Here is a 23570-nt window from a genome sequence, read left to right on the forward strand (position 1 = left end):
CCCTGACCGTTAGGTCCAGTCGTGTCCGACTCTGGGGTTACGGCACTCATCTCGCGTTACTGGCCGAGGGAGCCGGCGTACAGCTTCCGGGTCATGTGCCCAGCATGACTAAGCCGCTTCTGGTGAACCAGAGCAGTGCACGGAAACGCTGTTTACCTTCCCGCTGGAGCAGTACCTATTTATCTATTTGCACTTTGATGTGCTTTTGAACTGCTAGGTGGGCAGGAGGTGGGACCGAGCAACGGGAGTTCACCCCGTCGCGGGGATTCGAACCGCCGACCTTCTGATCAGCCAGCCCTAGGCTCAGTGGTTTGACCCACAGCGATTACTGATCTTTAATTATTCACTCTAACCGAAAATCATTCTAGCCAGGTGTCAGGAAACCCCCGTTATTCCAAAAGCGAAAGAATGGATGAATAAAGCTTTGGCAATTTCAGAAATGGGTTCACGAAGTAATGTTGTACATAGGAGGGAGGTGAGACAGGAGAAGGATTCTGTACATCTAAGAGGCAATTTCAGGAGGCACCGCTTACACCTTCTAGAATTCCCTATTTTATACAATAAATTAAAGATACAGGAGCCCTCCCTGTCTTTTTCCTTCTGGTCACCCTCAGGGTAATAATCCAAGCAAATCCAACTGTAAAACTTGTAGTCTGCTGCTGAAAGAGAGAGGGAGAAAGGAAAAAAAAAATAACCTTGTTCAAAAAAGTTTTTAAGACAGGTCGACCAGATTGATGCAGTACTAGAAACTCCCATGGCAACCTAATCTTTGAGACAGGTTGAACTGGAAGCCCAAAAGTTCTGGGTTCAAATCTAGACAGAAAGTTATGAGTTCCAATTTGCCAGACCACTGTGCTTTTCAGCTTTATAGTACGGGGATTGTTCCGACTTTCTGTGGGTGGCAGATGCATTTGAAGTCCTTTAGAGAAGCACTATTTGAATGTTAAGTATTGTTCCCTCTGTTTGACAAAGTACCTGTTACATATCAAGGTAGATTGTGGTGCGTAATCTTTTTTAAACACCTGCCTGCACTCGGTGGTCTGTCTACCTCTGCTGAACAGGACTCGCATTTTTTCATTTTGGGTGGGACAGAACAGCAACAACTCTGCTTCAGTCTCCACTAAACTGCTGCACCAGGACCCAATGCTGTTATTCCTAGGGCACGGCAAGTACAGTGTTTTCTTTTTAATTTTTTTTTTTTTTAAAAAAAGGATCGTGCTCTAAAATAGATTCCACAGGGTGGAGTTTTGTTTTCTGGCGGATTGAGAAAGGGAGATTCAAGAATCCTAAAACAAAACATTTCGCACGCACACGCACAAAGCAGAGTTGTACAAACAGGACCAATAAAATAAGTTGCACGGGCAACAGGTAAAAAAGGGAAGTTTATTCTGTTAATAAAGGCCAGCTTGTCTCTCCACACACACCTCACTGCAGTTGTGAATAAAGTGTGTGTTCTGCTGAGAGGAAGAGGCTTAGAATAACTGAGTCACTTGCGTGACTTCTCTCTATTCTCTTCCTTCATTCCTGTGTTTTTCTAGCTGCCTGTCACTCGTTCTACCTCTCTCCATTCCTCTACTTTGTGCCTTCATACGCATACCACAAAGATGCTCTCCTGTACCCACAATACCTGGGTGTGTGGGATTAAACTCAGTGGGTCACACATCTGAGCAGACATTTAGAGGACTGCACCACTGACTCATTTCTTTCAGCCACCTCCTGCCCTTATTTTGCCTTCTCGTTGTCAAGTTGTTAGCCTTTCGTTTTACTTCTAAACTAGACCGTGAGCCCATTGAACGTGGCCTAGTTTTTCCCAAGCACTTCTGAAATAACCAAGGTTCATTGTGTCTAGCGCAGTGTGGGCACGAAATGAGGTTAATCCAAAATAGCATTCTCTATTCATATATCCAACAGGAGGGGAGAGAAGAAATTGCCTGAAAAGCCCTAGTCATGCTTCAGAATGATAGGGATTATTCTAAGGGATTTTCCAACTCGTGCACCAAGGAATGCCCCCACCGTACAGAGTATTCTGAGGAATACTAGGATGGAAAACCACTGGCCTGCTAGGTGTTCTTGCATCATCCATGGCCACTGACCATGATGGCTGGGTGACCAGCAGAAGTTGTCTTCCAACTTCTTGAAAGCTACAGGTTCCATATTGCCTCTTAGCTTAGAACTCTGCCTCTGTCCCAGAACAGCAGAAGCCCTTCCTTCTTTTTTTCTTTCCTTCCATCCATCTAGAATTCAGCTGGAAGAGATGTCAAGAAGACATCCTTTCTCCTTTCACAAAGAGCCCTTGACCAGTGGTGGGGGTACCATCCAGTTACATAAATGGATGGGGAAACTGTGGCCCTCCAGAAGATGTTGACCTACAAGCACCATCAACCCTAGCCAGCATGCTCAACAGCTAGAGGACCGCAAGTCCACCCCACCCATGTTAGAAAATGTCTAAGAAGAAGTCAAGATCCAAGTCTTGCTGAAAAAAATTGTTATGTCTCCTATCTGTGTCTGTGTGTGTTTTAACTGCAATGTATTATGGTGGATGGCGCTGTGGTCTAAAGCACAGAGCCTAGGGCTTGCCAATCAGAAGGTCGGTGGTTCGAATCCCCGCGACGGGGTGAGCTCCCGTTGCTCGGTCCCTGCTCCTGCCAACCTAGCAGTTCGAAAGCACGTCAAATTACAAGTAGATAAATAGGTACCGCTCTGGCGGGAAGGTAAATGGGGTTTCCGTGCGCTGCTCTGCTTCGCCAGAAGTGGCTTAGTCATGCTGGCCACATGACCCGGAAGCTGTCTGCGGACAAACGCCGGCTCCCTCAGCCAGTAAAGCGAGATGAGCGCCGCAACCGCAGAGTCATCCGCGACTGGACCTAATGGTTTACCTTTACCATCCTTATCAACTACTGCAGGGATTGGGGGGGGGGCTATGACTTCCCCCAGATGTTGTTACATGCTGGCCAAAGCTGATGGGAGCTGGAGTCCAATAATATCTGGAGGGCCATGGGTTCCCCATCCCACCCCTGAAGTGGTAAAGGCCTTCCTGTTTATTTACAAGATGCTACTCTAAATCCCCAAACTCGGCCCTGCAGATGTTTTGGGACTACAATTCCCATCATCCCTAGCTGACAGGACCACTGGTCAGGGATGATGGGAATTGTAGTCCCAAAACATCTGGAGGGCCGAGTTTGGGGGTGCCTCCTCTAAGGTAACAAAATGGATGCAGGAAGACGCATCTTCTCACAAGTTTGCAGCTCTCGTTTCCATCCCAGTCATGCTATTAATGTGCTAAGGTAGTAATTCTCATAAGGAAGACATTCCCAATATATTTCTCCTGGCTGAAGTGTACTCCTGAAGCCATGGAAAGCCATAAACCGAAAGGCGTCGCAACAGGAACTCTGCCACTTAAAGAGAGGCAGTGTGGTATAGTGGGAAGAGTGTTCATTCAAATTCCCTTCTCAGCCACAAAATGCACCCAGTGGCCTTGGGCATGCCATTATCTCTCGGCACAATCCGCCTCGTAGGGTTATTGCAACTGTAAAGTGGGATAGCCCCCACAAAAGCCAAACTGAATTCTTAACAGGAAGGTCAAGAGACAAGTGTGATAAATCTTTTACAGTAACCTGACGAACACTTAGGTAGTCAGTACAATGCATACAAGGCAAGGGAAAGGAGTCTTGCACACACTTCTTATCAAGGTTGTCCACACCCACAGAGGCAAACAGAAACATTTACTGCAGTTATTGGACAACTAAGACAACAGAAGCCTATGAGAAATAAGTTAGCCCTGAATGGAATCCCTTTTCACCCGATTTACAGTTCACTCACAACACACACAAACCTTTTAAAATTCTAAACAGTAACCCAAATCATTCAACGGGTGGGGGGGCGGGGAGAGAAGCACTTGACAATTAACATTGTTTTGGGTCAAAAAGCAAGCCATAACTTTCTCGCTGCTGGTGCATATAAAGCTGCAAGAATCTTGCCCACATCAGCTTGCACTTCTGAGAATCAGGGCGGTTCACAGAGCATCTCGCCTGGAAAACTCTGAAAATGTATAGAGCAGGCATGTCAAACAGGTAGATCGTGATCGACCGGCAGATCACTGGATGTCTGCAGTAGATCATTGGCTCCCCCCAAAGAAGCTGAACATCTGTGGCTCCCCCCCCCAAAAAAGCTCAACATTTTACCTCCTCCCTGAAAAAAACTTTACAACTTTGACCCGAACCCCCCAAAAATGGGCCTTTGCCCTTCCTAAAAAACAACTTTGACCTGAACCCCAAAGAAGGGGGTAGATCACTGCCAGTTTTTAACTCTGTGAGTAGATTGCAGTCTCTTGGGAGTTGGCCACCCCTGGTATAGAGAAACCTATTCCTAGGTGGAAATCCAGCCAGATGGGTGGGGTATAAATAATAAATATTATTATTATTATTAAACAGGATATAGAGGGCATTGTCTTCAATCTGGTCTCGTCAGGGGAGGAGTTTTCCTGAATGTTGCTCTGATATTGGGAGGTTCCCCTGCCCCCATACAGAAGCATGGAAATATGAACACTATTTTTTTTTAGAGGAAGAGCTATTTTGGTTCTAAGAAATGCACCAGGTACACATTTTGGGACTCACAAGTAGTGCACACGTTATTTTTGGATTCTATCAAAGTCATCTTCATCAGGGCGATCCCAGGTTGCTGCACCATATAACCTAAGCAAGGTATAGTTTTAGCAACCAAAGCTTTTTTTTTAAATTAAAAAACCCCATCTGTTCTAACCAACGATGACCCTTTGCTTTTATAGGCCCCAAGAAGCAGGCAAAATTTTAAACTGTCTCAAAATGAGCACACCATAGAGTATTTTCACACACAAAATAAATAAAGCCTTAACACTTAAAGGACACTGTCTCTATCCAATGATATGAGCATCCAGAACCCAGTTAGGCCTTTCAGCAAGCACCACTTTGGTCTTACTGTGCAGGTGGCCCAGTACAACTGGAACTCTGAAGTTCTTTCATTCGAAATCCTACAGTGGCCAAATGACCAGAAAATGTCAGCGAGGCCTGCTCCTACGCCACTCACAGCAGCTCGATTTGCAGAAAGCTGGAGGCGGCGCGACGCCCTGTTACCGTCTGCAGATGAAACTGCTGCTAAAACGCATTGGCCAACCCAAACGTTGGCACAACTGCTTGACAAACCATCCCCATGAATCAAACACCTGCTTCTCCATCAATTGATCAGATATTTGAAAGCAGTCTCTCTCCCCCCCCTCCCCTTGCACTTTGGGTTTTGCATGTCCATCCTTTTGGAGTCGATTATTATCTCCATTTTACAGAAGAGGAGCTGGATGAGGACCAAGCTGGTGAGATGTTTTACCAGTTCCCTATTCCCACCCACGGTTTCTTTCTGTTATCTCAAAAGCGCATACAGGCACGTTGTCCTCAGCTGCCGATGAGAAGACTGTCCCACTCTGAAGTCCTTGCCCAGAGAAAGCCTGGGATTATTAGAGCCTGGGATTATTAGAGAATCCCAACTGGCAGAATTTCTTCCTAGCCCAACGGTATAGCAGAGGCAAGTCTCTTCCCACCAGGCATTCAAACACACAAAAGAGACTTGTCAAATTTTGAAAAGAGGGTCTGTAATAAATCCACACCATCTGGCATGTGTATTTATATGTTCTGTTATACAGGGAGAAGGTTTCCTCGTCTTTGGTTTGGGTTCCACAGCTGCTCAGCTGTGCTCTGCCATTTTCACACTTCACGCTTCAAAGATGGCACTTTTAGGCTGGACACCCCCGCCCCCTTTTCAATGGCAGTGTTTATACAGTTAAGATTCAGAGACCACCACTCACTCGGTTCAAAACAATAAAAAGTTAAGTCGAGAAATCCCACTCCGGTCTAGTTTGAACGCAAGACGTGCTTTCAATCAGAGATCATGTTAGATGTATTTAGCCGTCTAGGACAGGGTACTTTTTAAACTGGAAGAATCTTCTATCATATGTAGATGAGACTTAACTTTTTTAAGATAACTGCCACCTACCAAATAATGCTATTCCATCAATTTTAACTAATAAAAAGACTGCTTTCTCACAAGAGACCTGTGTGGATTTTCTTTGCAATCTAGCCTGATGAAGAATTCTGCAGAACCTGGAAACTTGCTAACGGCTGACATTTTGGCCGATCCTAATAAAAGTATTTCAGGCTCTTTGCTACTTATAATTTGATGGCCCTAAATATTTCAAATCTTTGCCCATCAGTAAGCAAGCAGCCTACAACATTTGCTTCGGAACAAATGAGGAGGCTGGGTGGGCCTTTGGCTTTCCAGGTTATTGGACCACAACTCCCATTATCCACAACCACTGGGCTGGGAGAAGCTGGAGTCCATCTGCTTCAGAATGCAGAGCTGCTAACAACAGGATCCCAAGCGAAAGCTTCAGAATTTGTCACAAATAAGAAGCGTCTAAGCAAATAATGGCGGTTCCTCTGACTCAGTCCCCATTTGCTTTCAGAATTAACCGTGTTTACAGCTAGCAACAGTCTTCCTTATCAGGCATCAAATATCCTGGAACTGAAGCTTAATCCCTCTGAGAGAACAAGTGACATGCTTTCAGCAGACATTAGGCATTTAATTAAAAACAAAATTTTGTTGGTGGTCAGAACTAAAAAAAAAAAGCCTCGTTGGTGCTGGCACAGTTAAATCCATGATGGCAAATAAAAATGAGATACATGAGCAGTTCGCTAAGCCTCCTACCCCTAATCACACTGGTTTCTAAGGCAATAACTGGACATAAAATGAAGAGCTGAAGCAGACGTAGGGGTTTGTCAGCATCTGAATTCTTGAGAGCCACTTTTTCTTCTAGGGGAGTAGTCCAGAGGCTGACATATACTGCACCAACCCATGCCAGCAGCCGGGATTTATTATTTACCATGCTTTGATTAAAAATCTGATCAACCACTAGGAATCATACGAAAGTTCTGGGGAGAGCTAGTTTGGCTCAGCTGCTCCTGAACTTGGGCAACAAAAACCTGCAACCACACAGGAAACACTTATATAAAAAAAAACAAAGTACGCTGTCTATCTCATGTGTGCTCTGCTATTTTTCTCCCAAGGAAGGAATGGGTTTATAGAGCTCGTAAACATGGATGCCAAACCATTTGCCATTGTTGCCCAATTACTCTGCATTCATGCCTGTTGCACCCTGTGCTCCCCTGGTGTTATTTCAACTCGTACTCCATTTTCAGCCTGTTTTTTTTTATGAGGCAACAGACAGAAGGCTAGAGAAGTCCTTACCCACACCCAAAGTACACAAACTAATTGCCAATAGAGAGGGGAGAGGTCCGGCTTCCAGGTAAGAACCAGTGAGTTGGCAGAGATCTTTTAACAGCAAGACTGCACTGCAAACACTTATCCACAGTGATGGGATATAACTTCGCATTACACATCTTGTGTTCGAGCTGCTAGTACTGCATACTATTCGTCAGTTATCAGAGGTAGTTCAGAAATGCATATTCGTTCCTCAAGGAAGGAGCTGTACGATCAAGAAGTCCACGTGTATGTTATTACTGGGACCTAAAATGAAGGCATGGCCCTCTCCTATATAGAAATTGCATTTCTGCCAACAACTGAAAAGCATGGCTACAGACAGAGGCAATTCATACTCATGTTTTAAGGTTCCTTGTCCCAACTCATGAAATTAGGCTCTTTAGCACATTCACACTAAAGATGGTTTTTCACAAAAGATTCAGTTACAGGTAGGCAGCCATGTTGGTCTGCCATAGTCAAAGCAAAATAAAAAATAAAAGAATCCTTCCAGTAGCACCTTAGAGACCAACTAAGTTTGTTCTTGGTATGAGCTTTCGTTTGCATGCACACTTCTTCAGATACCAAGAACAAACCAAGAACAAAAGCTCATACCAAGAACAAACTTAGATGGTCTCTAAGGTGCTACTGGAAGGATTTTTTTAGTTTTTATTTTGTTTTGAGGTATCTGAAGAAGTGTGCATGCACACGAAAGCTCATACCAAGAACAAACTTAGTTGGTCTCTAAGGTTCTACTGGAAGGATTTTTTTATTTTGTTTTTACAAAAGATTGACAGATTCAACACCTTTTGCCCCTGTTCTCAACTTACTTCCTGGTAAAAGCAGGAATCTTGAATCTGTTTGTTTTCCTCGCATCCCATCCCTCTAAAGGAGAGAGCCCACAATCGCCAACAACCTCCCCTGATGTGTCACGCGAGCACCACTAAAAATTGCAAAATTCGGTTAAAATAGCCAGCAATGAGAGAAGCAGGTGCCATGACTGCGCCATTCGACTGCCTCGTTTCTTGCAGCGCGGAAAACTATAGGGCAGAGAAACAATCTTGGGAGGAAGGAGGCTGTTGGGGCTGGCCGCAAGATAGGACAACAGGCAGCAGGCTAGACACCCGCCATATCTGAATTCAAAGCCTTCCTCCATGAAACTCAGACTTCTGTGATATTTACCCGAGTTTGACAGAGCTACTTGCAACGGTATAAGCTTCTGAAACACTTATGAAGTGATTCTGACTTGGACTGAGGCGTATCAGCGTTCTAGTTGCCAGTCACTTGTTCTCATTTGATCCTCCTTCCTACGAGGATAAAATAGAGGAAAGGAAGGGCCTCTGCCTTGAGCCGGTTGAAGGAACGGTGTGATAAAAATAAACTTTAAAAACAGGTTGGATTCTAGAGGCTGTGTGAATAGTCTCTCCCGTCTACACTGGTTCTCAGACAACAGTTTCCTCCTAAGGTTTTTAAGAGTGCCTGGCTAGAGAAATCAAATACTAGAGTTGGGGCAGACAGAGGCAGAGGTTTTAGATGGCCAAGCCTTAGAAACTTTGGTGACGGGGATTGTACGCATCTTGTTACAGGAGTGCCACTTCTGTTGGAAGCACTGAGGGGGCTTCCATTTCCCGGCAGCATATACAAGCTATATCTATAGATAGATGAAATAGTTTCTAGCATTAAGTGCAGGACTATTAATGGCAAGGCAAGCATGTGATCGAAGAACATGTCTGCCCAGAAACTCCCAACGCAGGAAGACCCAGAGGTTGCTCAAAAACATCTTCCGTACCAGCTAAGGAACACAAACGGCAGCTTGCTCGGCCCGTTAAAACAGGAGTTCACCGTGCAATCCTATGCATGTCTACTCAGAAGTAAGCTCCACTGAGTGCACTATGGCTCACCCTCAGGTGCAGACTTCATATCATATCTCTCACATCTGAGTTGGGGAGGACAGGGGTGTTTCAGGATGACATAGGGCTGCACGATTCATGCCGCACCAGCAACAGAACAAACCATGCATCCTTGCCAGAGAGGTTTGCTAAATTTCTTGTTTTTTTATGGCTATTTGGAACCTCCAAGAACAGGGAAGGGAATATTTGGTGGCAGGCCACAATATGTGGTTGGGGGACAGCTTTGTGGGTGACAAAGTTCAGGCCTGGGAGAGCAAGCAAGAGGGAGAGAGAGAGACAAACAAACCTCCAGGCAACTTGACCGATACACCTTCTTTACAGAAATTAACCCGAGTGCTTGCAAAAACACTGGAGAACTATTGGGGGGGGTGCCGCCTTGACTTTTTTTTAGAAAGCTGCAGTTGCATTTGTATAAAACCTCTCATGCGCAAATGCTACGGCAGAAAAGTTAACTATTCATTTTTTGAAAACACACACACACAATTTGAATCCTTTTATTGACTTCTGGCAAGCAAGTTCAGGTCAGACACCCTGCCAATAACGCCAGTTGAGGGTTTACGGCACAGCAGCCTATAATAAGGATTTCTGTCCACCGTCGCGGGGGTTGCGTAACGTCAGTTATGAAACTGAAGTTATTGCCCACAGCCAATGGAGAAAGAGAGCCTTGTGCTGTAGCTTTGGAGAAAGTAGTTTAGCACCAATTTCCCTCTGAAGCTGGGATGACAACCTGTGGCCTCATGTAAGGTCGTTTTATTGAAGAAAAAGAAGAGGTTTGGATTTGATATCCCACTTTATCACTACCCGAAGGAGTCTCAAAGCGGCTAACATTCTCCTTTCCCTTCCTCTCCCACAACAAACACTCTGTGAGGTTAGTGGGGCTGAGAGACTTCAGAGAAGTGTGACTAGCCCAAGGTCACCCAGCAGCTGCATGTGGAGGAGCGGAGACGCAAACCCGGTTCCCCAGATTACAAGTCTACCGTTCTTAACCACTACACCACACTGGCTCCAAATCCAATCGGCCCCAGTCGTGATCACCAATGGTGATGGGAGTTAAGATTCCAACAGCATATGGAAAGGCCACAGTTCCCCATTCCTGCTGTAGAAAGCGAGGATCAGGTTTAGATTTAGATGTCACCAGCAGCATCTGGGCATTAGCATTAGAGAGACCAGGTTCAGGTGTGTCCAGCAAGCCAGTGGTTGAATGAGGTTGTGGATCCCATAGTCGTACCTTGGTTTTCGAACAGCTTAGTTCTCGAACGTTTGGCTCCCGAACGCCGCAAACCCGGAAGTGACTGTCCCGGTTTGTGAACTATTTTTGGAAGCTGAACGTCAGACGGGGCTTCTGCAGCTTCCTGCAGCCAATCAGAAGCTGCGCTTTGGTTTCCAAACCTTTTGGAAGTCGACTTCCAAGGTACGGCTGTGTTCTCCAAATTCCTCTGGCCTCTGCGAGCCCATTGTCGCTCACTTTCAGGCGTCAAGGCAGGTTGAGGTTTTGAGCTTTGGCGATTTAAACCCCCAGATTTCTACAGCACAATAAGGGCAGGGCTTGCTTTTCACCAGGCCTCCTTAGCTGCTTAGGGCAGTTATCCTTTTCAGTTACTTTGGCTACTTTGAAATAAGTCCTGTTGCGTTTATGGGGAGGGAGAGAAACAGTATACACAGGGCAACAGCCTTAAGCCCAAGAAATAGTGACTGGGCCAAGGTAGCCCAGTGAAGGACATCATTCAGAGGAGACGCAAACCCAGGTATCGCTGATTCAAGAACAACATTATAGGCACCCTGCCACACTTTAGAACCTTCTCCGTAATTGTAGATTCCAACAAACCTTTGAGCAAGTTAACTACTTCAGGACTGAGAAAATAAATTACAACAAACCATTAAAAAAAAAGATTTTTTTAAAGTCACACCGCTGCTTAAATCTTTGAGTGTTGCCAACTGACCAGGAGAAAAGGGCTGGCCTGTTCTAGCGCCTTTAACAGCTGCGTGATCTTCAGAAACCAACGTGTGAGCATGGAGATAAAAAACCACCCGCGAATCTCTGCAGATGAAGCCTGCTTAGAAGGCATGGCGACAGAAATGGAAAGGTATCTGAAGAAGTGTGCATGCACACGAAAGCTCATACCAAGAACAAACTTAGTTGGTCTCTAAGGTGCTACTGGAAGGAATTTTTTATTTTATTTTGTTTTGACTATGGCAGACCAACACGGCTACCCACCTGTAATAAGAAATGGAAAGGTTAGCAGTGCTAGACCCTTATTTGCCCAACAATTGCGTCTCAGAGCCTGTTCCTACCACTCCCATTCCCATGTAAGCTGTGCATTTATTTATTTTTTTGGTCCCCTGCCCATTTGTCTTATTTCTCGCAGTTTATAAGTCCTGCAAGCTTGCTCCTATCTGAGCTGAGCACCTCTCTCACCAACTGCTGCCGCCTTTAAGTTTGCTCTGAAAAGAATGCCATTAAACCTACCGAAAGCCGCTCAGGTGGAGACAGGTTGCTAAATAAATACTATGAAAAGGCACAGGGCTCCCAAATACAAAGGAAGAAAGCACACGCTCTGTTTTGACTTCTAAAAAAAGCAAGATTGCTGCTGCAGGCTTCTTGTATTTTAAAGTGACAGATCACAGAGAGGGGTGGATGAGAGTCAGGTTAAAATGGATTGTTAGGAAGAAAGAGAGAGAAAACAAGCAGTGGTCCTCCATAGATACTACAGAACAAGTTGAGCCAGATAAACAGGTCTGTTAAACCCCTAAGGGGATTGGAAAGAGTATCACACAAAACTTTAATAACATGCATTTCATGACCTACATTTATTAAAGCTACAGTGTTTTTATAAATAGCTTTTTTTCTGGGGGGAGGGGTGTTTCTAAGCCAAACGAGTACAAAGAATTTAAGGGAAACAGCTAAATATAAGCTTCATAATTTAATATGGGTTTTGTTTGGGGGGTTTAGGTTTTTTTTTTTGTCAAAGGGCTCCCATAATCTTCTGGGGAAAACTTCTTTCAGAATACTCAGCACATTACAGCGACCAGACATTAACTTCGGCAGCTTTGTGGAAATAGATCCACCCAAAAAATCAGTCACCTTTTTATACGTTTCCATAAAAAAGCCTTCAAAGAACAATACACTTCAGAAGTGTGCATGCACACGAAAGCTCATACCAAGAACAAACTTAGTTTTATTTTGTTTTTAATACATTTCAAGTTGAGTGAGTCTATCTTACCACGAATGATCACTGAACAGCACACCATATACGTATATATAAACTCCAAAATGTTAGTACATATTATCTCCATGTCAAAGTACAACACTGACTTGCATAAGTATATAATGTACTTAAGACGACCAGATTTTATTCAGAGTGGACTTCTTTCTGTTAGAGTCATTGACCTGTGATGAACAGGACTCTTAATCTACAAAAAACTTATGCCAACCACAATAAATGCGTTAATCTTTAGAGCACAACAGGCTTGTTTCTGTGCTGATTTTAAATTACCAAGTTGTTGTAAGCTATAGAACACTTTAAATATCAAGTCTCCTTCCATTTATGCAGCAGGATATTTTACATTATTGAATGCACAAATAGAGACTTTAAAAAAACAACAACCTGTTTTAACATTCCTAGCTTTAAGTCTTTTACTGTCATTCTGTCTGGTTTTCGTTTTTTGGTTGTTGTTTTTTTAGGAGGGCAGTTAAAGCAGTCCAGGAAATTTTGGCTGCTTCGACTTTTGCGATTGTTGTTCATCGAGGTTTTTGCTGCTTTTAATGCACGTAGCTCCACAACTGCCTCCAGCAGGAACAGTGGGATATAAATTATTTTTCATAAATACTGCCGCAGCGGTGACATATGTCACATTCATTTATTTATTTGCAGATTTATACCCTGCCCTTCAAACAACACGTTTCAGGGTGGCTTACACAATTTTCAAGCTAAAATAACTTGAAAGCTACTGGGTGCTAAATTTAGCCTTCGAGAACCGATGCTAAATCTTGGATTAGCAGAGGCCTGGTGGCTATTCTGCCGAAGAGTATGAATTCGTGGCATACACAACGTGCAACTGGTTTAAATGGAGAAACACAAACGGCGGGGGTTTCTGCTTTTTTTATTGTAGAAGTCAACTTTCTACTTATCTTCTTCTCCCATGTGCACAAACCTTAGAACAGCACTTCCCAAACATCATTTTACGGAAGAGGTCTGTAGGCTCAGTGGCAGAATATATGCTTTGCACGCAAATGTCCCCGGTTCAGTCCCAGGAATCTCCTGGCGGGGCTGTGAGGGATTTCCCCCCACACACACCCCCTGAACCCCATCTGAAGACCCTGGAAGCTGCTGACCCTCACTGGGAGCTAGGTGCATAGCTGTCAACTTTTCCCTTTTTTAAAGGGAAATTCCCTTGTTCCAAATAGGATTCCTCGCAAGAAAAGGGAAAAGTTGACAGCTATGGCTAGGTGGTCTGGATTAGGAAGAAGCAGCTTCTTGGAATAGCTGAGGCACACTCTTTTCTGAATGAAATGTGCAAGTTAAGGAGGAGATTACCTGCGCCCACATTTCTGCAGAAGTCACTCGTTTGGGTGTGCCCTTCAAGTAGAAGGAACCAAACTCATGCAGAGATATACAAGGAGTGTTTCTCCCACGGGAGGGCAATTCTGTTCTGCCTTGCTACTGGAAGCAACTGAGTCGGTCAGAGATACTCAGTGCAGCAGAAATTGACCACTCCAAGCAAAGGATGGCTTGCAAGGAGGCAATAACAGGTTGGTGGTTCTGAGATGCAGCAGGCACTCTCTTTGGGTGGGTACATTCCCAGGCAGCTTGGGAATTCTTGCCTTACAACAATTGCTTTTCCATGTTTTTGCTTCTCCGTTTTGTTTTTCAACTGTTCTTTTAACAGATAACAGATTCGTTTATCAAAACCACATTACCATAGTAACACTTTTGCCCGGAGGCAATTCAGTCTTTTGACAATGAGCAAACGCTGAATCCATGCCCTTGTTCTGCAGATGAAATGAGCCTCAGATCTTTCTTCAGTTTTTTTTAAGGTTTTTTTTTTAATACTTTTGAATTTTAGAAGTATGAAGAGGCCATTTCAACCACAATCTCAATGCACATGAGCTAGCCACACACACCCCACAAAAAAAAACCCTGAACAGCAATGTTCTTTTGAAAATTCAAAAGTACTTTGATGCATGTAGAATTTTAGTTTACTCTGCATATTCCAAATGCATGCTCAGGAATAAGCATTTATTCTACACCCAGGCCGCTTTTAAAAAAAACATTTCATTTTAAGTGCTGTGCGTCTACTTTTACACAGGAAAACATCAGAACTCTCACACTGTTTTATATCATGCCGGACTGTTAGTCCATCTCTTTCAGTACTGTCAAGACTTAATGACAGCTGCTCCTCAGGGTTTCAGATGGGAATTTCCCCTAGCCCTACCAGGACTTGAACCCGCTACCTTTTGAATTCCAAGGCCTGTGGCTCCACGACCGACCCAGCTACAAACCTACACCAAATGCACCACTTAAAAATATTTGCATAAGGAATTTTGTTAATGTTATGAGTTCAACCAGCAGGACCCGGGAATGCTAAACAGTCATCTCATACTCAAGTAACTCTACAGCTTGGAAGAACTCCAAAAACACAAGATAGCAAAATAAATAATAATAATAATAATAATCTAGTTACAGGTAGGTAGCCGTGTTTGTCTACCATAGTCAAAACAAAATAAAATAAAAAATTCCTTCCAGTAGCACCTTAGAGACCAACTAAGTTTGTTCTTGGTATGAGCTTTCATGTGCATGCACACTTCTTCAGATATCTATATAATGTTAGTCACTCTAGTAAGCAACATGATGAAAGCTTCTGTGCTAAGCACAAAAGTGAGCTAACTGTGCCTTGAATAATATACATCAGAACCAACTTGTTCAGTTTAATAAACACAATGTATTCTCTCTCCCTCTTTTTCAAAAAACAGAGAACACTTCTTATTTAAATAGAACTAGTTGTCTTAAGAGGAGGAGTCTCCCATTACTTTCAGGTAGGTTACAACAGTCATTTGGGGACCACTTGGAAGAAAACAACAGTGTAGTTTGGGTTTTGTTTGTTTTTCACAAACTGAAACAGTATGGAGATTTCGGTGTTTTATAGCACAATCCGGTTTTTCATTCCAGGTAAGTGTCACAGGACTGCAGCCTTAATATAGTTTAAGCCAAGATCGAAAAACAACGTTTTATGTCCACGAAACTGAAACGCGCACACAATGTAGGGGGAGAGAACCCTCCAACCAAATCGCAGCATAATTCTGTCGGGAAATGTTTAAGGAGGGGAGGGGGGTGCAGAATGGAATGATAAGAGCTTCAAAGAGGGTATTTATTCACTGCCCAAATTAAACCTCTTATTTTAAGAAGTTCAACAAGTGTCCGTTTTCATTTTATTAACTACTCCTGTTTGGCTGATTTATAACTCTCTCTCAGCTTGAAGCAAACCAAATGAAACCTTCCAGCAAAGCAGAGAAAGAAAGAAGGGCAACTTATATTTAGAGGACATTTAAAACACAGTAAACACATACCAGTATGAGTTCGCAGGTGGGCTTTTAAGTGGGAAGATTTCGTATACACTTTAGTGCAACCTAAGACAGAAAGACAGAAGAGACGTTAAGGCTCATGTAGAAACATTTAACATTCACCGCCATCACCAGCACGTTGATCTCACTATATTTTAAGAAAGTTACTCAAATCTGCCATATGTCACATAGCAAATATGCTGTTAGTGGGATATGCTAACAGCAAAAGGGCAGATCCCAACGCTGGTTTATAGCAGTAAACCCACAAATAGCACAATCAAGACACACCCAGAATGTCAACGCCAATATCTATATATTCCTAAACATGTCCATTAATCAGACAGCATTGTTATTTCGCCAAAATCTCACTGCCATTTTCAACATCTTATCTTTCACTTATATGCGGTGAGTTGATACACTATACCTTTCGACGTGTAAATAAGACTCCTAGCAGTTAACGTATAGTGTATTGTTGTATTAGGAACTATACTAGCAAGGAATTACACAAGCGTGTGCTACATGGCCAGCTGTACAAGAGCATCAAGCTCTAGAGCAGTTTTCCCCAAATTTGGGTCTCCAGCTTTTTTTGAACTGCAATTCCTATCAACCCTGACCATTGGTCGTGCTAGCTAGGGATGATAGGAGTTGTAGTCCAAAAAATAAATAAAAGCTGGAGACCCAAGTGTGGGGGGAGAAGAAGAAGAAGAAGAAGAAGAAGAGTTTGGATTTGATATCCCGCTTTATCACTACCTGGAGGAGTCTCAAAGCGGCTCACATTCTCCTTTCCCTTCCTCCCACACAACAAACACTCTGTGAGGTGAGTGGGGCTGAGAGACTTCAGAGAAGTGTGACTAGCCCAAGGTCACCCAGCAGCTGCATGTGGAGGAGTGGAGACACGAACCCGGTTCCCCAGATTACGAGTCTACCGCTCTTAACCACTACACTACACTGGCTCTCACTGTTTGGGAGACACTGATCTATAGTGTCTTAAGTGTTGTCACCATGTCAGAAGACAATTCTGCAGGTGTGTGGATTCTCTACAGCAAGCGAGAAAAACCGATGCCATTTTAGGGCCCGCCCTAGTCTCCGAAGGTATCTAAAACTCTCAGCTACAGCCTAGCTCTCCCTCAAACCACTACATGGTAAAGAAAGCAGAGCCAATGTTAAGTGCCACCTCTCATGTGCCACCACACCACGGCATGCCATGCCAGCTACTAGGAGTGGAACGGGACATGATCCCAAGAAAAACGTTCCTTAAGGAGACATGCGTGTATGCATAGGACTTCCTGCTGAAAGCAGAAGGAAAGAGTTGGCAGCAGACAGCAGTCACTGACTACCAGTGAGATGTATGCCCAACTGCTCCTGAATTCAGCCTCCATCAGCCCCAGGCAGCCTGGCCAAAATTACAAAGGACTGTGGGAGTTTTGGTTCAACAACCTCTAGAGGGCTACCATATCAGCGCTAGAACTGCCATTCTAAGCCCATGTACTTGGAAGTTAAGCCCCACTGAGTAGGACTTACTTCTGAGAAGTCATGGTTAAGGCTGCAGTGTATCAAGTTCAAATTAGTCAAGAATCTGACCCAAGGTTTACGTCCAAGGCCCAGTTGCTGGTAGGACATCCAACATGGCAGAACGGTTCCTGGGTTGTTAACACTTCAGGTGCTGGTGCAAATGTCTCCCTCATATCTAATAACTCCCTCATATAGTTCTAGCCTAGATCTTGCCCTCCTCCCAACCACCATGGAAGGCGGCAATTATGCAGTTCCCCACTTGCATAAGATCCAAGTCAAGTAAACCTATTTCCCCACCACGGCCCACTCTTTTGTAAAAGGTTTGGTCTTTTTTGGGTAGTCTACCGTGTTTGCTCATCTGTCGTTTCCATACAGGGCAAAAGGAACAATGGCAAGTGTTTCTAGAAAGCTGCTCGGTTTTTAATTTTTGCTCTGATCCATGCTGACAATGGTTCATATTTTTAACCCACGGTGAAGAAGTCAAGGGAGAGCCTTCTGGTGCTCCCCACCCCCTTCCCAGCTTACCAGGATAATCACAGTAATGAACACGCCTCTTCTCCAAGTCTGGGTTACTCCTCCTGTTGTACCTGGGCGCTGGGATGGCCGGCGAATTCATCGGGATGTTCGCAGGCACACTGGGATTGTGGATCGCCATCTTGGAGGCAATCGTAGCAGCGTAAGACGGAGGAGGGGTCAAATTCTGCAGCATTTCCGCTTGCCTGTCTGGGCTGCCAGGCTCCGAGCTTGGGGGGGAAGGCGGGAAGTAAGTGGCTTGTTGCTGGAGAAACTGGTTTGGCATGGTGTATGTGCAAGGGGGCATGGCGTGAAACTGCTTCATGGCCGCCTGCGGCATAGCGGAGGACAGGGTGTTAAGGCCCGCCATGGCCGAGGACATGGAGACGTTGCTGAAGGAGTCCATCACCGCAGCTTGCGTAGTCGGGTTGGGCATGTCTAAATCGGGAGAGCTCAGGAGCTGATACAGCTGGCCTTGTTGGGGCACGGAGACGTGGATATCTGGAGTGGGAAGCTCCTGCTTGATGAAGAGGTTGTTCACGTCGGGTGTCTGGTGGGGGCTGAAGATGCTCGTGAACTCAGGGAGCGCCTGTGTGGGGTTGGGGACAGGAGCAACAGTTTCACTCTGGTGGCTGAAGGCTGTCACGGGCTCCGTCTTGATGTGGGTCACCGGGGGCCTCTGCGATTTGTACAAGCCCGTCCGCAGCTGTGTGATATCAGGAAGGTAGATGTTCATGTTGACGCTGTAAGGCACCCCTTCACTGTTGGTGAAGAACTGATCGACCACGGAGGCACTCTCTCGGCGGTACTTTTTATGCTCAGGGAGAACCGGGGCAGGAGGGAGCTGAGGTGTCAGGTATTTCTCCATTTCACATCGGGCCTGAAGAACAAGAAGATTAAAAAAAAAAATTAGCCATACTATACTGTACAAGAGAGCGCTCCTAAAAAGAGATAACCTGACCAATGGCACTTTCATCTATTCTCCTTTCGTATATTACAGGTTTAGGTCTGGATAGCTCAGCTGGTTAGAGTGTGGTACTGATAACACAAAGGTTGCTGGTTTGATCCCCGTGTGAGACAGTTGCATATTCCTGCACTGCAGGCTGTTGGACTAGAATGTTCCTCAGGGTCCCTTCCAACTTTACCATTCTTTACAAGTCCTGGTACTGAAAACCTAACAGGGCCGTTCCCCAAAACAAACCAACAAAAAGCATTGATCCGTTAAAAAGCGAAATGTTGCCATTCAAAATCCCAGCACACAACCCAGACAAAATCAAATTCTTATGTCCTATTGGAAAAAACAGAAGCAATTTAAGGTTGGGCATTAACTGTCTCTCTTTGAAATTAGTGGGGATTAGAACTTTGGCTGGATCGTATCAGTTGTATTTTTCACAGTAACTACTTAAAGAGAAGAGTAGAAATAGCAGGTTGAAGGGGGAAATATGGGGGGGGGGGAATACAAACAGGTAACAAAAGCTTTGGCACCAGAAGTTCAAATTACAACGTTTAATAAAATGCTGTTCTCACTCTTCAGGACTTCCTGACTACAATAAGGCAATTCCACTAAAAAGCGTTTAGATTTTTATCAACTATCTCTTGTTATCATGACTGCAATTAAAAGTTGGGTGGTGCAGTTTTAATACGTGCTTTCCTGCACGCAAATCCTGTACTCAGTTTGGCTAATTAAAAATTAGCCTCTTAAGAGACTCAAGAGTTTGAAGAAATTCAAATGTGCAGTTGTATGGAGGGAAACGAGAGACTGCAGCAGATGTGAAAAACATTGACCTGACTGCATCCTTGTAAAACTTTTTTGCCTGGGCCCTTATGAGGCGATTGGAAGCAGCTTCGCTTTCCATTTTGATTCCCCCCCCTCCAACTACCACACCTGCAGGATGAGAACAGCGGTGTGTGCAAATGCGCTGGGACAAGTTAATTAGGAGCCTCCAATCTCACGGTTTGGAAAACCAATCCCAGAAGAACAAACATAAAGACTTGCGTCTGTTCCCAAAAGGAACAAAGCTATTTCCGTGTAACAGCCATCATCTAGGAAAGTTGTGGGTGGGTGGCTGTACCACTTCACATTGCAGGGGGCAGCTCACAAGATGAGAACACTTCCCCTGTGCAAGATTGTGCTGGCACCCAAACTCTCCCATTTGCAAGGCTTCTATGTGCAAGGGAAGGGTTTGTATTGGGGCAGGGGGGGTCTTCGAGCATGAGAGCCCCCATCTGCAGTCTGAAATACTACAGCCCAGGGACTGTGTTATACCACCTCAGTGAAAAGTAGGCACTTAACCTAAATCCAAGTCCCTATTTTTCAATGAAGGCTGCCTGACTTCACAGGGGAAGAGACCTTAAAACAGGAGCTATCAGATTCAAATGCAAATCGAATGCCATTTGCACAACCCTAAAGACGCACATTTGTTACAGACCCCCTTCCTGCATATGCATTTGCCACCCAGCCCGACTGGAGAGCAAAGGTTTCTCAACCTGAGTCAGCCTATAAAACCATATCCATCGGCAAACATCCCTGTCCTTGAGGAGATCTTTAATTACCAGCAGGGAGGGAGCGTGCGAGGGAAAAAGAAAGGGAATCTTTTGCCTAGTTTAGCAGTGTTAGGGGATCCGTGGGTGGACGCAGCCCGATACATTACAAGCAGAGTCACCAGTAAAACATTTATCATGTACCCTCCAGTGAGTAAATGCTGAATTCCCCCTTGCTCTGTAAGGAGTCCATTCATGCCAGAACCCTTCCATACCTCCCCAAAGTGAGGGTCTGCTGACCAGAGGAACACTGGGCAAACAAGTTTATTTTCAGAGCCTCTCTGAAGCCACGGTCACCACCAAAAAGCCCTCACCAGAGAGGAGGAACAGCAGCCCTCTTGTCTCCGATCGAGATCTGCACCAACATGCCAGGCGACTTTTTTCCAGCTCTTGTTTACAACCCCAACGGAGCTTGCTTTGATGACAGAAACACTATTCTTGGGGGGGGGGGGAGGAAGGGGGGGGAGAGGGAGTATCGCTGAAACCGGGCTGCCTTCATTTATTTGCTAGGTATTTTCCTCCATCGCTCCTCCCACCCACCTTTCGGGGGATTGCGACATTCTAATAAATAAGATCCTTGTGCAAATCAATTAAAACCAATATTCCAGCACACACTCGGGCTGGAGATTGGGGGGGAGGGAAAGAGAGAGAAAGAAAGAAAGAAAGAAAGAAAGAAAGAGAGAGAGGGAGAAGAAGCATTGCTTTGTTTAGACCCACTTGAGGCTTTTTCCACTCATTATATCCACTGACATTTGGGCTTTTTTTTTCTTTTTAAAGAAAGCTTGCAAAAGGATAAAAACGTAGGAGAAAACGCTCAAATAAGAACAACCCAGGGCTAGAAATAGTTGCAAATTAAAACCGGTTGCGTTCCTACAAAAAAAAAAAAATTATAATATGCCAGCGGTTTGTGCTTTCCCGTTTTAGCTCTTCCAGCTGTTTGCATGTGGATCCGTTTCCAGCCGGTTTTCTGGGACGAGAAAAAGTCCCAGACCTTCTCTCTTCCTTCTCTCTCTCTCTCTCTCTCTCTCTTTCTCTCCCCCCCCCGCTGCCCTTTCTCCCTCTCGCCCCATCTAAAATGACCGTGCGTGGGCGAGAGGGACAGGCAGCGACTCTAATTCGGCTGCTGAGCAAGTGCGTTAAGGTGGCAGCTGTAGCTTTCAACACAACTGCCCGGGCCAGTTTCTCTCTCTCTTCCCCCCCCCTCCGCCCACCCCTTCACCCACTTGCTGCCTGGGCACTGGATCAGCCCCAGGGCTCTCTGCTGCCAGTGGGTGGGTGCGTGGGTGCTGCGTAACTCCCACTCACTCTAAGGGCGAAGTGTGGAGAGCCTGGCACCAACTGGCTCGCTAGGTAGGGCGGCAACCCGGATCCCAAGGGTGCCTGGGGAAGGAAGCGGGTGCCCTGGGCCTGGGAGAGGGACGGGGCGTCCTCCTCGAAGGGCAGCTGCTGGCTCTGTTTGGTGGAGATGGGTCAACACATCTGCTCCAGGGAGGAATGGCATGGGGAAACTGTGAAGTCCGCGAGTTCCTAAAGAACTGCCAAAGCCGCCGCCGCCGCCGCCGCCGCCGTCTAGGCTTGGCGGGGCTCGGCGAAGTTGCCGCCTGACTTTTCCCCGGCACCGCCCAGAGAAACAGCGGCCCTTCACCTACGCTGCAGAAAAAGGCTCCGGAATAACTGGCTCCTTGCAAACGAGCCTCGCAACTTCCTCCCCTATGCACACGTTAAGAGCAAGACGCGTGTCTTACGCCGCGCCTTCGATCGCAGCGGCGTGGAAAGCCCCGCCGTTCACACAGAGGAAACGCGCGTTCAGTAATCGCGGGTCGTTAACAAGCGGAGTTCTCTCGGGAACTACGCGCTGCCCGAGGTTTCGCCCTTAAACGCCAAGAGCCCCCCCAATAAAGCGACAAAAAAGGAACCGTGTCCACCTAGGACGGGGCAAAGGCGAGGCCAGCCGAGCGGCACCCCGCACCTTGGAGAGCCCGAGTTGGCTCCCTGCCCCAAACACACCCATAGCGAGCCAGCGCCGAGGCGCACCCAGCGCGCTCCAAACCGGGGGGGGGGGGCAGGGGGCTCGAGAAAGCCCACGATCCGAGAATCGTGTCTCCACGAGCTGCACTCTGCCCGTGTTCAGAGGCAAAATATTAAATAATTTAATGCCGATGGGGAAAGATGCCGAGGAGGCTCCACTCCTGATTAACCGCGCCCTGGGCTTACCTGCGCCATCTCCTCGCTGGGGATCCTGGCTCCTGCGCCCGGTTGCTGCTGCTTGAGCTCCTCGGGACCCTGCCCCGGGAACTGCGCGGCTTCCCGGCCGCCCAGCACGGGCTTGAGCTGCGCGAAGACGGGTTCCTCGGGCCCCAGGCGGGCGCTCATGCTCAGCACCCGCGTAGCCATGCGGAAGGCGCGCCTCGGCGCGAAAGCGGCAGGACGCACGGAATGGAGCCTCGCCTCTCTCACTCCAGCCCGACAGCAGCGCGCATGAGGCTCCCAAGCTCGCTCTACCTGGCTGAGGTCGCTCCGCCGGGCCAGCCCCGTCCGTGAGCCCGCCCTCCCGCCTCTATTTCATCGCCTCCGCCCAGATGAGGGGCCGGCTCTGCCGGGCGGGAACGCCCACGGGCCCGGCCAGCGCGCCCCGCCCCACGGGTGGCGGCCAGTGCGCTGCTCGGCAGGCCTGCAAGGCGCACGGCCGGAGGGGAGTGAAACAAGCTGTTGAGCTTGGGCACGTTTCTCGGGGCGCTGCCCCAAAGCACCCCACCCACTTTCTCACACACCCCCAGCCGCTTGCTTTCCCCCACACCGCTCTCTGCCGCTAACTAACTGCTACCACGCACTCCCTCCGCTCCACCAATTCCCTTTCCAGACTCCGGAGCGCAATGGCTCCTGCGCGCAAAGGGGAACAGCTGGCCTGAAGAGGCCGGGGCGATGAAAGGCCAAATCCGAGCTGTTCTTTTTCGAAAATAGCAGCACTAAATTCTGGAATTGAGCGCAGGCAGCAAACAAGCGGTGAGCGTCACCATGGGGGGAGTGCGCGCTCTTGGGGACGCAAGCCCCTCTCGGATTTGGAACGGGCACGGAGCAGGAGCCGGCCGGGGGCGATCCAAAAAGGGCTTACGCCGGAGTGGGTTGCCCCTCGGGTCTCTCTCACCACCGTATGTAACAGGAGCCCGAGCCCGATGGGGCAAAAATCAGATGCGTTTAATGGAAAGTTCCTAAGCTAGGGTTAAATGGTGTGATGTTTGCTTTCAATGTGGAATAAC

General features: G+C 46.4%; 1 protein-coding gene across 1 annotated transcript in view; it reads right to left on the bottom strand.

The window, feature by feature from the left end:
• Nucleotides 1–22822, bottom strand: part of KLF5 (Kruppel like factor 5) — a 33005-nt gene extending 10183 nt beyond the window's left edge. The window contains exons 1-3 of the mRNA XM_033147974.1: nucleotides 22528–22822; nucleotides 17785–18652; nucleotides 15754–15813 (exon numbers count right to left, since the gene is read on the bottom strand). Coding sequence (XP_033003865.1) covers nucleotides 15754–15813; nucleotides 17785–18652; nucleotides 22528–22707 — 1108 coding nt within the window. The 5' untranslated portion in view covers nucleotides 22708–22822. The remainder of the gene's footprint in view (nucleotides 1–15753; nucleotides 15814–17784; nucleotides 18653–22527) is intronic.
• Between the last annotated feature and the right edge of the window lie 748 nt (nucleotides 22823–23570).

The sequence above is a fragment of the Lacerta agilis genome, chromosome 4 (assembly GCF_009819535.1).
Source record: "Lacerta agilis isolate rLacAgi1 chromosome 4, rLacAgi1.pri, whole genome shotgun sequence".
In the NCBI taxonomy this organism is placed as follows: domain Eukaryota; kingdom Metazoa; phylum Chordata; class Lepidosauria; order Squamata; family Lacertidae; genus Lacerta; species Lacerta agilis.